This window comes from Monodon monoceros, unplaced genomic scaffold, assembly GCF_005190385.1.
Source record: "Monodon monoceros isolate NGI ecotype Baffin Bay Population unplaced genomic scaffold, NGI_Narwhal_1 Super_Scaffold_15, whole genome shotgun sequence".
Taxonomy (NCBI): Eukaryota; Metazoa; Chordata; class Mammalia; order Artiodactyla; family Monodontidae; genus Monodon; species Monodon monoceros.
In genome coordinates, this window is record NW_021703771.1 from 47,270,318 (window position 1) to 47,285,483 (window position 15,166).

Here is a 15,166-nt window from a genome sequence, read left to right on the forward strand (position 1 = left end):
GCAAGCAGTATATTAAAGATCCTACAGCACAAATGAGAAACACAAAATCAGAACACATCACCTGCCCCCCTTAAACCTTAGGAAAAAACTCTATTAAGTAAAATGCACTGAGCTGAGATTACTCTGAACTAAAAACTAGTACACCATCCAAACCTCTGACCACCACCTTAATAGAATAACTACTACTGATTCAGGAAAAGATAAGACATTTCAGAATGAATGGAAATAATATGCATTATTAGTACAAAACTACCACAAGAATCAAAATACCTTAGTTGGTAAAACCCCCACTCCACCTCCCCCTAAAAAAGCCCACAAAGTAGAAGCAATCTGTATTTAATACGCTCACTTAAATTAAATATTCTTAAACAAACATTTGTACGTATGAAGAACCATTCCAAATCAGAATTCAAAAACTCAGAACAGAAAAATATAAAAAAGAGGAAGATGAACATCCAGAGATGACTCAGGGAAGAAAATGGGAGAAGGGAGGAAGACAAAATAATTTCAGAAATGAACATTTAAATCTGGGCATCTAAAGAGAGGACAGACAGGAATGAAAATATAATAAAGGTTGCTAAGGGGAGGAATAAAAATGCCAAGAGAATAAAAACAAAACAGCTAAAAAGTCTCAGAAAAAAATTGGTTGCTATAGAATCTAGGCAAAGAAGACCTAACATACATGTAACTGGAATTTCTGAAAAATAAAAACAAAACAAAGAACAGAATATGTGAAACTATAATTCAAGAAACATTTCCAGAGAGAAATGAAGTCTTCTATTGATACTTTTCAAAGAGCTCACTAACATCTAAAAAAAATGACCAAGGATAATCAACTAAGATATGGCCTAGTAAAAGTATTACACTTAAACCACAAAGAGAAAAATCCTTCTGGGTCTTCAGGCAAGAAAATCAAATCACCTACAAAGCAAAGGATATCAGGATGGCATTAGATTTGTCAACAGCAACATGCAAAGCAAGATGACAGGAAAGAAAGTATAAGGCTAGGTCTTTATATCCAGTCACGCTGTTCTTCAAGTATCAAAGCTATGAAAAATATTAATAGCTTTAAACCTGCACAAACTCAGTACAGTACTCAGGAACCCCTCCCAAGGAATCTGTTAGAGGAGACCTTCATTCAACCAAGAGATGACAGTGATACTCTGGCAAAAGGATTGATGGTGAGCCCTGAATATATTTAATTTTAGGTCTAAGACCAAAACAAAGGAAGGTATAAAAGTAGAAGAAGAGTATATAAATATAAGTGTTATTTGTCCTGACAAAGTATAAATAATATAACAATTTTTTAATAGTAAAGAGAAGGGAGAAAAGGGAAAGTAGCATATGCTCATTGGTTACCAAATGGGTAATGAAGTACAGTCAAAGGATATTATTTAAAGCTCCCAAGGGAAGATAAAGGGGGCTGCAGGCATTATAAAAGGTATTTATATGTAAGCCCTAGAACAGGCGTTGTCAAACTACAGCCAGCAGATCAAATCCAGCTCACTATCTATTTTTTAAGTAAAGCTTCACTGGGAAACAGCTACACCTATTGTTTTACATATTGTCTATGGCTTCTTTATTCTGTCCACATCATAGACATATTGATGCAGTCATATTGTCTACATTAGCAGAGGTGAGTAGTTCCAACAGAGACTATATAGCCCACAAAACCCTAAAGTATTTACTACCTGGACCTTTATACAAAAAATCTGCCAACCCCTAATGTATAACAAGAATGCAAACCTTCTTAAATGCCAAACAAATAGAAAAAGAAACAAAGTTTTTTTAAAAATGAAACACTTGACACCAAGCATATTGGTAACACCAATAAATGTAAATATGCTTAACTCACATTAAAAGAAAAAGATTTTCAGGTTACTTGTAAGACAAAGCAAAGTAAAATAAAACCAACTTTATGCTGTATACAAGAGAACAAATTGCAATCAAAAGGCTGAACATAAAGGAAGAGGCAGATATATTAGGCAAATGTAAGTAATATGAAATCAGGAGTTGTGATCTTGATACCAGGCAAGGTAAAATTCAGGCCACACAGCATTAACACAAACTGCAAATGCTAAAGCCACAGCAACTACCTTGATAAAACAGAAACTTTATGCAAAGTTTCTGATGTGAGGCATGCAAAGAGAAAACAACAGACACACAGTAATAATACTTTAACAAACCTCTTTCAGCCTAAGATACATCAAACAGACAAAAGGTAAATAAAGATATACAAGACCTTATAAGGTATAGTTTATAGGCGTGTGTGTGTTTGTGTGTGTGTGTGTGTATCTGTGTGTGTGTGTATCACATCTTGATTATAAAGAATATAACTTCTCAAGCAAAGATGGGCCAGTCATGAAATTGTTCTAACATGAGGCCACAAAGAAAAAACACTCATGAAGCTCCTTAAAGTAGAAATAATACAAACAACATTCTCTGACCACAATGCAATAAAACCAGAAATGAATAGCACCGTTGAAAAACAAATAATTTTCAAAAGGTCCTTCTACCTGGAGGTTAAAAAACTTTTTAAAGCAAACCTTGAGGGACTTCCCTGGTGGCACAGTGGTTGAGAGTCTGCCTGCCGATGCAGGGAACACGGGATCGTGCCCCGGTCTGGGAAGATCCCACGTGCCGCGGAGTGGCTGGGCCCGTGAGCCATGGCCGCTGAGCCTGCGCGTCCGGAGCCTGTGCTCCGTAACAGGAGAGGCCACAACAGTGAGAGGCCTACGTACCGCAAAAAAAAAAAAAAAAAAAACCTTGAGAGAAAGGGGATGTACAAACCAAAACTGCAGAATTTATAAAAAACATATAAAAAATGATAATGAGAACACTACATATAATAATTACAGGATACCATTAAAACAGTGCCAAAGAGCATATATGTTATGCTATCTTTTGCATAAGAAAGAGGGGAGGTGCGCATGCGAGTGTGCACAAATACCCACACGTGTGTTTTTGACTATTTTTGCTAAAACAAGGAATATAGGAAGGATAAATCAGAAACCAAGGTTTATGAAAGGGATAGGAGAAAACAGAATGGAAGGTGAAGGGATATGAGTGTAACTTCTTTGGTATAATAGTTTTGACTTTTGAAATATGTTTTACAAATTCAGAAAACAAAATTAATCAAAAGGCAAACTCTAAAAGTGTACACATACATAGGTTTAAAGACCTGTTTCCTAATTGTATACCAAATCAGTAATATGACCACACAAAGAAAAGAATTAATTCAAATAACTTTTGAACATGCACTCTGACCATATATAACCTTAGTGGAATATACTCTAAACCCAAAAAGAACTGCAAAGAAGGCTTAAATATTACTTAGTTTCTTTGTGGTTGTTGTTATTGGCAATGGTGTTGGGGTAATAATTCTGAAACTATTTTGGAGAATCAACTGAGTTCATAAACACAAGGAGTCCCTGTGAACACCTTCATATACAAATGAAGTAAGTAAGTTTGGAGAGTCATAAGTATCTTCTCACCCTCACTTTCCTATTGGCTAGAAACTCTTTTGAAAAGTACATAAATGGTTGTACAACAATGTGAATGAATGGGTTATATTTTTTCAAATTTGTATATTATTTTTTATTGTGGTAAAAACGCATATCATAAAATTCACCATCTCCACCATTTCTAAGTGTACATGCAATAGTGTTAAATGTGTTCAAATTGCTGTGTGACCAGTCTCCAGCACTTCATCTTGCAAAACTGAAACTGAACTGCAAAACTGTTTTCCATAGTGGCTGCATCACTTTATATTTTATATTTCCAATAATCCACAAGGATTCCAGGTGCTCCAGTTGCTCCCCACCCTCACAAACACTTGTTCTTTCCTTTTTGTCTGTTTGTTTGTTTGTTTGTTTTATGGTAGCCTCCTAACATTTGTGTGGTGATATCTCATTGTGTTTGATTTGCATTTTCCTAGTGATTAGTGATGCTGAGCATCTTTTCATGTGCTTGCTGGCCATTTGTGTATCATCTTTGGATGAATGTATATTCAAGTTCTTTGCCCAGTTTTTAACTTGATTATTTTGTGTTGCTGAGCTGCAGGAGTTCTTTATATATTCTGGCTATTAACTCCTTTTCAGATACATTATTTGCAAATATTTTCTCTGATTCCACATGTTAATTTTTCACTCCATTGCATCCTTTGATGCTCTGAAGTTTTAAATGTTGATGTAGTCCAAATAAATAAATACATAAATAAATAAATCTATCATCTCGCTAATTATATTCTCTTTGTCTCACCTATTCTTTGTTCCCTTTTTCTTCTCTTCCTGCCTTCTTTTGGATTATTTATGATAGCATTTTACCTCCACAACTTACATATTAGTTTTAGTTTTGTCTCTTATTTTCTAGTGGTTGTTCTAGCATTTACATCTTTAATTGGTTACAGTCTACCTTCAAATAATACCATACCACTTCAGGTACAGTGCAAGACCATCACAGTTAGTCTGGGGATTGGCACTGCTGTTGTGATCTTTACCCTTAGTGCAGCACAGACTTCAAATTCTTTCTGTGCTGAGCTGTCATTACCCTGTGCTTCGTGTGGCAGTGTGAGCAGAGCTGGAACATTATCCTTGGAGTTTCTGCTCCACCTTCAGCTTTCAGCAGTCCCTGCATACCTGCACCAGAGGGGTCTCATTCCGCACTCCAGTGCCTTCCCCAGTGGCAGACTGCTACTGCGTGTTACTGGTGTTAGGCTGATTTTGGGGCCAGGTTGGTTCTTGGTCTCCTGGTCTTAGGCAGGCGCTGTGTACCTACTCTTGCAGGGGACAGACCAGAGAGCTGTAAGCCTTCCTGTCCCTCCCACCTGTGGCAGCTGAACCCTGCCATGTATCTGTGGTGGGTCTCAGGCAGGAAGGGTCTTTCTCTCCCTTTCCCAGTGGCACGGACCTCTGCTTTGTATTGGGTCAGAATCCTGGACCCGAGAGATTTTCCTGCCCTTCCCTTAGGAGATGATGGCTTTTGTTTCTACCCTCCTCCCAAAAGCAGCATCTTTTTGCCTGGCTCCTTTGGGAAGAAAGGAAGGAAGATTCTCTAACCTCCTCCTGAGGCAGAAGGATTTTTTTGCTTCTAGCCTTCCTCCAGAGGCCCCGGGGATGAGAGGGTTTGTTGCCCTGGCCCCAGTGAGTTAAAAATTTTGCTTCATATGAAAGATGTGTCTGGAGAAGCAGCAGGGCTTCGTGCCTAGTACCCAGCAGCAATCCCCCCTCAGGTCTGCATGAATGATGAGGGCAGGCAAGGCGTCTGTGGAGACCCAAGGAGGAAGGGCTTACAAGTGAGAACTCCCCTTGTGCTTGGGGCTCCCAGTTATTCTAAACTGATACCCTATCCCATATTTGGACTTCAGGGAATTTAAAATTTTTTAGTTATTTCCTTTTATTTGCTTCTATGGCAGCCACCACTTCCTCTCATGCTCTGTCAAAGGTGAACAGTCTATGTGGCTCACCTCTCCTAGGAGGGGCTTGTCACACTTTGGAATTGAGTTCCCTTGATTTCCTTGTAAACTCAGCCCTCTAATATGTTCGGAAAGTTATGACTTTTGTGGGCTCTCTGGATTTTTCTCATTAGGATGAGAGTGACATGCTCTTACAGCTTTCTACATGCTAAGTGGAAGAAGAACTCAGGCTTATGTTTTGTATGTCTTTGCTTTTTTATTTCATTTAAAAAATAAATTTTATGTTATAAAAATATTGCTCTGTGGTGGATTGAAAAACAACAATAAAACTGGTCCTTCACCACAAATAGTATGAAAAGCAGCACTGTTCCAGTGCATAAAGTAGTCATGGTTATGACAAGATTGTCCAATCTGAGGGAACACTGTTTAGCTACAAGAACATTTCTTTTGGACCTTATGACATACTTATGGATATAGCACAAAAGGTTCATACTAATTCACATTTAGCAGAGGGTAAGGCAGTAGAAGTGGTTAATAAAATATTTTCACTTCCAAAGATTTCTTCTGTAGACTATCATACAGCGCTGCTAATTTTCTCCCTTTCTAAAACAGGTTCATAGCATTTGTCCCAATTTTCCCTGATGTAAGGGTTAATTATTTAGGAATCTTTCAAAATGTCTCAGATTGCCTCTGGAAAAGGCATATCAAAACAAACCATAGGTTCTACCAACCAGCAAAGGTGCTAATTAAATAGAGACATAATGAGAAGAGAAAGTAGCCTTGAAGACACTTGGTAAACTATATCTCTAATTTCCCCTGATAAAGAGTTTAGAAGCAATCATTATTTTAAAGTATGTTCTCTTATAACACTTTCATTATGGACTTATCCTTTTGCTGCTCTTCAATCTTTCCCAACAAAATACTGAACACCTCAAGGATGGTGTTGTATCCATCTTTGTACTTCTCAGGGTCTAGCCCAGTGCCTGGCATATGCCAGGCTCTAAATGATTATATATTAAGTGAAATGAATAGATTTGATAATGGTTCTGCATAGCTTTTTCGTGTATCTTTTTCCTCTGGGGTATATCCTTCTCTTACCGCCCTCTCCCCTTTCCTTTTTTGTAAGTGTATATATAGATCTCACAGAATCCCTACCTACCAGCGTCTGCCTGGCTCTCAGGTACCCACTACTGTTTGAAGACTCTCCTGGCAGCCCTTTTTGCCTGATCAGCTGGCTTCACATCTATAATAGGAGCCTTAGGACTGAGATAGTTCTGGTTCTGTTCTTTGCTTGGATGACCTGGCAGCCTGCTTGATGGTCAGCCTTTGTAGCCAGGTAAGTTTCCCATAACCACCTCAGCACCTGGGTGAATGGATTTCTATCTGAACCTACCTAAGTCTCCTCCTCATTGGTCACGTGCAGCCAGAGACTCACATACCTGAACCTCTGAGTATCCTTGAGTCACAGTAGGTACTTCATCTTATGCTAATATATATTATTTAGGTTTCTATATGCAGTGATAAACCTTCTATTAGGATATATAAGGAGAATGCCATCGAAAGCAGAAATTACATTTGTTTTCTTTTCGAATCTTTCAAAATTCCTAACATAGTACTATGCCCAGTGTAGACACACAATTACTGAATGAGAGGACGAGTTGAATGCTGCATTGAAAGCTCTTCATAAGTTCCCTGCAAGAATTAAGTCAACTTACATTTATACTTTAGCCTTACCTTACTTTTTCTCAACACCTCATTTTTACTTCTTCACATATCTCCATGGGAAGACTAATGTGTGTTGAACGGTGACAACTGATAATCTCTTAGAGGACCAAACATACCTTGCAGTTCAATATGGCTCACATTTTCCCATAGTCATATATTAACTAATCTCACTATTCCCATACATTTTAAAGAAAAGAAACTCTTACCCAGCCTTAGCAACACTTATGGTTTGTTGCTCCATTGCTTCGTGGATACTGGTTCTGTCATGCTCTTTGAGGCTATTAAACTCATCAATACAGCAAAGGCCTGCATCTGCAAGGACTAACGCCCCAGCCTCCAAATTCCATTCTCCTGAGTCTTTTACAGCAGTTACCGTCAGACCTAAGGAAACAAGCAAGCTATGTTAGCTTTTATTTTCGAAAGCATATCTTATAACTATGAAGGTAAATAACTTCCTATATTTTAAAGGGAAGGGGATAGAGTCAAGGCTTTACTTTCTACCAACAACAGATGGCATCAGGACAGCTACTTCAGGTATCCATTCACTGGAAGATCTCGGAAGATTCTATGTTCTGAAAATCTAATATGTGTTATTGAGTATTTTGTGGCAGACAGAAGTCCCCAAATTTTCTGTCTCTCCTTGGTAGGTACGCTCACTGAGCAGACTAAACTTTTAGACGGAGCAAACAGATCTCCAGAGATCTTATGACAATAAGTGCTGAACTATATGCTGCTTACAGAGAAGAGTCCAAAGACCGAGAACAGTAGGTACTGTAGTCCAATGATGAAAATGAAACGTTTGCTGCCAGTCACAGTGTGAAGGAGAGGATTCCCTTCATAAGTATTATCAGATTTTGAGTCATCCTTTATACCAGTCAATAAAGCAGAGCTGGTCAAACACAAAGGCTCTGGAGCCACCTAGACTTGGATTTGAACCTTGGATCTGTCATTCTGGCTGTCATATTATAGACAAGTTTCCTAATACAGGCATACCTTGTTTTATGGAGCCGTGCTTCACTGCACTTCACAGATACTGTGTTTTTTACAAATTGAAGGTGTGTAGTAACCCTGAGTAGAGCAAGTCTACTGGTGCCATTTTTCCAACAGCATTTGCTTACTTCATGTCTCTGTGTCACATTTTGGTAATTCTCGCAATACTTCAAACTTCTTCATGATTATTGCATTTCTTGTGGTAATCTGTGATCGGTGATCTTTCCTGTTACTACTGTAACTGCAGGTGTGGTGGGAATAGTCAGAGAACTAGAATTAGAGGTGGAGCCTGAGGATGTGACTGAATTGCTACAACCTCACGATAAAACTTTTTGAGGAGATACTTCTTATGAATGGGCAAAGAAAGTGGTTTCTCGAGATGGAATCTACTGCTACTGAAGATGCTATGCAGATTACTGAAATGACAGCAAAGGATTTAGAATATTACAGAAACTTAGCTGATAAAGCAGCAACAGGATTTGAGAGAATTGACTCCAATTTTGAAAGAAGTTCTACTGTGGGCAAAATGCTACCAAATATTGTCACACGCTACAGAGAAATCCTGAGAGGAAGAGCCACTGATGTGGCAAACTTCCCTGGTGTCTTATCTTAAGAAACTGCCATGGCCACCCCAACCTTCAGCAACCACCACCCTCATCAGTCAGCAGCATCAGCATCGAGACAAGACCCTCCACCAGTAAAAAGATTATGACTTACTGAAGGCTCAGATGATGGTTTGCATTTTTTAGCAATAAACTATTTTTTAATTAAGGTATGTACTATTTTTTAGATATAATGCTATTGCAGACCTAATGGACTACAGCATAGTGTAAACATAACTTTTATATCATTGGGAAACCAAAAATTTCATGTGACTTGCTTTACTGCAGTGGTCTGGAACTGAACATGCAGTATCTCTGAGGTATGCCCGTATATCCAGGCCTCATTTTATTTATCTATAAAAAAAGGATAACAATAGAAAATACTTAACAGATTCTTAGATTTTCAAATAGAATATAAATAAAGCTCTTTAAAAGGAGCACAATGAGTAATTATAATAACTACTGTTGATAAAAATTGATAAACCTCTGGCTAGACTGATCAAGGAAAAAAAAGGAGGAGACACAAGTTATAAATATCAGGAATGAAAGAGGGGACATCACTATAGGCCCTAAGGAAATACAATGAATGACTCTATGTCCTAGCTTAGATGAAATGGTCAAATTCTTCGAAATATATAAACTGCCAAAGTTTACCTGAAAAGGAATAGATAACTTGAAAAATCCTGCATCTACTTTGAAAATTGATTCTATAGTTAAAGACGATGCAAAACAGAAACCTACAGGCTGAGATGACTTCATGGATAAACCTACCAAACATTTATGGAAGAAATAATACCGATTATACCAAAGCTTTAAAAAATATAGAGAAACAAGGAACACTTCCTAACTCATTTAATGAAGCCAGCATTATCATGATACCCAAAACAGATAAAGATATACTAAAACTACACACCAGTACCCCTCATTAATATAGATGCAAAAAACCCTGAAAAAATAAAAATCAAACAATACATAAAATGATAACAGATCATAACTAAATGAAGTTTACCTTGAGAATGCAAGGCTAATTCAACATTCAACTATTAATCACTGTAATTCATCATATCAACAAACTAAGGAAGAAAAAGCAAACCTCAACAGATACAGAAAAAACACTTGATAAAACTCAACAATCATTCACGATTAAAAAGAAAAGAATAAATCTCTCAGAAAGCTAGGGAACAGAGGGAACTTCTTCAATCTGAAAAAGGGTATTTACAAAAATCCTGCAGCTAACATACTTAATGATGAAAGACTGAATGCTTACCCCCAAGATCAGAACATGGCATGGAGATCAGCTCTCATCACTTATTCAAAATCATACTGGAGGTTCTAGCCAGCAAAATAAATCAAGGAAAAGAAATAAACAATGTACAGATTGAAAAGGAAAAATTAAAATTGTTCATATTTGCAGAAAATGATTACGTAGAAAATTCCAGATAATCTACAAAAAAAATACTAAAACTAATAGTGTAGTAATGTTGCAGGGTGCAAGTCAATATACAAAAATCAACTATCTTTCTATATATTAGGAAAAAAACAATTAGAAATTGCAATTTTAAAATAATATATTTATAATATTACCCCCAAATATGAATACTTGGTTATAAATCTTAAAAAAGATGTGCAAGATCTGTGTGCAAAAACTATAAAACATTGATAAAGGAAATCAAAGATGATGTAATCAAATCAAGAGATTCTCCATGTTCATGGAATGAACTGAAAACTCAATACTTTTAAGATGTTTCCCCAAACTGCTCTATAGATTCAATGCAAGTCCAAACAAAATCCTAGTGGGATTTTTCTTGTTATAGAAATTGACAAGGTGATTCTAAAATTTAAATGGAGAAGCAAAGGAAATAGAAGAATCAAACCAAAAAAGAAACTAGGAGGTCTCACACGACCCAATTTCCAGATTTACTACAAAGCTGAAGTAATCAATTTTGTGTGGTATTGGAGAAAAGATATAGACAGACAGAATAATGAAATAGAATAAGAGTCCAAAAATAGGCCCACAAATATATGGTCAAGTAATTTCTGATAAAAATGAAAAAGCAATTCGATGGAGGAAGGATAATCTGTTCCACAAATGGTGCTGTAATAATTGGATATCCTTATGCAAACAGAAAAAAAATCATTATTTCTCCATACCTCACATTTAATACAAAAATTAACTCATAATGAATTAAAGACCTAAATGAAAAATGTAAAACTTATAGAAGAAAACATAGGAAAAAAGCTATGTGAGCTCCTCTGGTTTCTGGTGCAGCACTTAAAGAGCTTAGAAGTTGCTAATCCATCCTAAAAAGTGAAAACGTGAACAAACTGAAAAATCAACAATTGTTCTAAGATCCATCAAAAAAAATGAGCTCACAGGGCAAACTGCTGCCCCCGGAATTGGAAAGACAGAGAATTATAACTTACCAGAACAGAATCCTCGACGAGCACCAGCACTGGGACAGGAAACCCTGAACTGTAACTGACAAATTGCTGGAGCCTCCTTGTGGACAACTCTGAGAATTAAAAATTCCTTCGGAACCCAGTCATGGAGGGGGTGGGTACACACACTTCTGTGAGTTTCATCTCCAAGGGCTCTACCAGGTTCTCACATTGAATATCAACAATTTGTCTCTGACATTGTAAACAGAGAGATTAAAAGTCTAAGAGAAAATCAAAAAGAAATTCTAGAGATCAAAATCACTAGAGATGAAGAATGCCTTTGATGGGCTCACTTGTAGAGGGGACATGGCTACGGAAAGAATCTCTGAGAATAAGGATACTCAGTAGAAATTTCCAAAACTGAAAAGTAAAGAGAAAAACATGGAAAATAGCAGAACAGAATATCCAAGAACTATGGAACAACTACAAAAGGTGTAACATACGTGCAGTGTATGTAATGGGAATACCAGAAGAAGAAAGAGAGAAGGAACAGAAGCAGTATTTGAAGCAATAATGAGAAATTCCCAAAATTAATGTCAGACACCAAACCATGGATCCAGAAAACTCAGAGACTATAAAGTAGGAAAAACACTAAAGAAACCATACCTATGCATATGATTTAAACTTTAGAAAATCAAAGGTAAAGAAAAAAAGTCTTGAAAAAAGCCAGAGCGGGGGAAAAACCACCTTACCTATAGAGGAGCATAAATGAGAATTATATCCAACTTCCCCTCAGAATATTTCAATACAATCTAAAAAATACATTAAGGCAAGACTAGCATTCAGAAGTGAAGATAAAATCACACTAAGTTCTGCACTGGTTAGATAACATCCAGAGCAGGAGTCAGCAAACTATGATCTGTGGGCCAAATCTGGCCCAACCACCTGTTTTTGTAAAAATCGTTTTCTGGAACACAGTCATGCTCATCATTTACATATTGTCTATGGCTGTTTTCACACTACAATGGCAGAGTCAAGTAGTTGTGACAGACATTGAATGGTACTCAAAAATCTAAAATATTTATATCTGGCCCTTCACAGAAAAAAGTTGCAACTCCTGATGTACAGTATTAATATCTACATTGAGACATCAAATTTTAAAAGAAATACTAATAAAAAAGAAAGTAAACAAATAATGAAGGACATGGAAATAATGCCACTTAAAAAATAGTTTACTGCATAGGCTATGATTAGCCTGAAACAAAGATTTAGAGAAGAGAAAGTAATAATTATCACATATTTAGAGAACTATCCTATGGAAGAGCAATTAGGCTAATTTGGGGTGGCTTCAAAAGAAATTACTGAGACCAACGTGCAGAATTTTACAGGGAACTACTGGAAACCTTGAGGTGTTTAAAAAGGAATGAGCTACTTTGCAAAGGAATAAACTTTTCGTCAAAGTAATCTTTAAGTAAAAGTGGAAAGTCCAGTTATCAGAGATAGTGTAGAAACGTATTTATGCAGTGAATAGGTGGCTGAACAACGTGAAATTAGAAAACACCGAGATGAAAGAAAATGGAAGATACAACATACCACAACTAATGGGATGCAGCTAAAGCAGTGCTCAGAGAGTAACTTATAGCTATAAACGTCTACATTAAAAAAGAAGATAGATCTCAAATCAACAATCTGTGCTGCCACCTTAAGACACTGGAAATAAAGCAGAGCAAACTAAACCCAAAGAAAGCAGAAGGAAGAAAATAATATATAACAGAAACTACTGAAACAGAGATATAAAAACAATAGAGAAAATTAATGAATCCAAAAATTGACAAATTTTAGCTAGACTGACCAAACCAAAAAGAGAGAGAAGAATAAAATTACTAAAATCAGGAATTAAAAAGACGGGACATTATTAATGACTTTACAGAAATAAAAAGTATTACAAAGGGACACAACAATAACTGTATATCAACTAATTAGATAATTTAGATGAAATTGACAAAACTCTAAAAAGACACTACCAAAACTGACTCAAGAAAAAAAAGAAAATCTGAACAGATCTATAATAAGTAGGGATTGAATTAGTAATTTAAAAACTACCCACAAAGAGAAAACCATACACAGATGGCCTCACTGGTGAATTCTACCAAACATTAAAAGAATCAAATATGAATCCTTCACAAACTCATCTTTAGAAGTAGAAAAGGAGGAAATACTTCCTAACTCATTCTCTATGAGAACAGTATTACCCATACACCAAAAATCAAAGTAAAGACCAATATCTCTTATGACTACATATACGAAAATCCTCAACAAAATACTAGCAAACCAAATCCAGCAATATATAAAAAGGACTATATAACCATAACCCAGTGAGATTTATCTCAGGAATCCAAGACTGGTGGTATAACATCTGGAAATCAATTAATGTAATATCCTCATATTAATAGAATTAGGGACAAAAGGCATATGATCATCTCAATAGAGGCAGGAAAAGCACTTGACAAAATTCAACCACCCTTCATAAAAAAACACTCAAACCAGGAACAGAAGAGAACTTCTTCAACCTGATAAAGGACATCTTCTTCAACCTGATAAACCCAGAACTAACATCATTCTTGATGTAAGACTGAATGCTTCCCTGTTAAGATCAGAAACAAGACAGGGATGTTCACTCTCACTACTCCTATTCAACACTGTACTGGAGGTTCTAGGAAGGGCAATTAGGCAAAAAATGAAATAACAGACATCCAGAAGGGAAAGGGAGAAGGAAAACTATCCCTGTTTGCAGATGACACGATCTTACATATAGAAAATCCTAAGGAAATCACTAAAAACTACAACTAACAAATGAGTTCATCAAGGTTGAAGGATACAAAATCAATTTTAAAAAATCCATTGTATCTCTACATACTTGCAATGAAGAATACGAAAATATAATTAAGAAAGTAATTTCATTTACAAAGCATCAAAAAGAATAAAATACTTAGGAATGAATTTAACAAAAGAAGTATATAAAACTTATACTGTGAAAAGTACAGAACGTTGTTGAAATTTAAAATGACGTAAATGAAAAACACCCCATATTCAGACTTTTTTTGCTTGTGCTTTTTATCATCTCTCAAAAATACTGCCTAATCAAGGGCCAGAAGATTGATGCCTGTGTTTTCTTCTAAGAGTTTTATACTTTTAGCACCTTACGTTGATGTCTTTGAGCCAGTTTGAATTATTTTTTGCATATGGTGTGAAGAGGGATCCAAATTTATATTTTTGCATGTGGATGTCCAATTTCCCAGCAGTAACTTTTGAAAAGATGATTCTTTCCCTAATGAATTGTCTTGGAACCCTTATCAAAAAGGAACTGACCATAAATGTATGGGTTTATTTCTGGACAATCAACTCTGTCCTGTTGGTCTATATCGTTATGCCATTACCACATTGGACTTCATCAAAATTAAAAGCTTTTGTGATGCAAAAGACAACCCCAAGAAAATGAAAAGATAAGCTACACTACAGGAGAAAAATTTTGCAAACCTGGTAAATACAAGTCTCTTATCAGAGACTATATATTCTATATATATTTAGAATATATAAATAACTCACACTCTAACCATAAAAAAGACAAATAACCCAATTTTTTAGATGGCTAAAGGAGCTGAAGAGACATTTCTCTACAGAAGACATACAAATGGCTGATAAGCAAATGGAAAATGCTCAACACCTTTAGCCACCAGGGAAATGTAAATCAAAACCACAGTGAGAACGACTTCTCACAGCACCCAAAGGTATAATCAGAAAGACACAGTAACAAGTGTTGGTGAGGATGTGGAGAAATTGGAAAGCTTATACACTGTTGGTGGGAACGTGAAATGGTGCAGCCACTCTGGAAAACAGTCTAGTAGCTTTTCGTTACCATATGATCCAACAACTTCACTCTTAAGCATGTACCCAGAAAAATGAAAACATATGTCCCCCACAAAAATCTGTATACAAATGTTGATAGCAATATATCTGTTATTAAAAAAAAATCACTGTGTAATCATACCGGGGGTAT

At 36.3% G+C, this 15,166-nt stretch overlaps 1 protein-coding gene across 2 annotated transcripts in view; it reads right to left on the reverse strand.

The window, feature by feature from the left end:
• Window positions 1-15,166, reverse strand: part of MCM9 (minichromosome maintenance 9 homologous recombination repair factor) — an 81,098-nt gene that overhangs the window by 21,855 nt on the left and 44,077 nt on the right. For both annotated transcript variants that reach the window (XM_029223896.1, XM_029223895.1), the window contains one exon: window positions 7,345-7,519. In XM_029223896.1, the coding sequence (XP_029079729.1) occupies window positions 7,345-7,519 (175 nt within the window). The remainder of the gene's footprint in view (window positions 1-7,344; window positions 7,520-15,166) is intronic.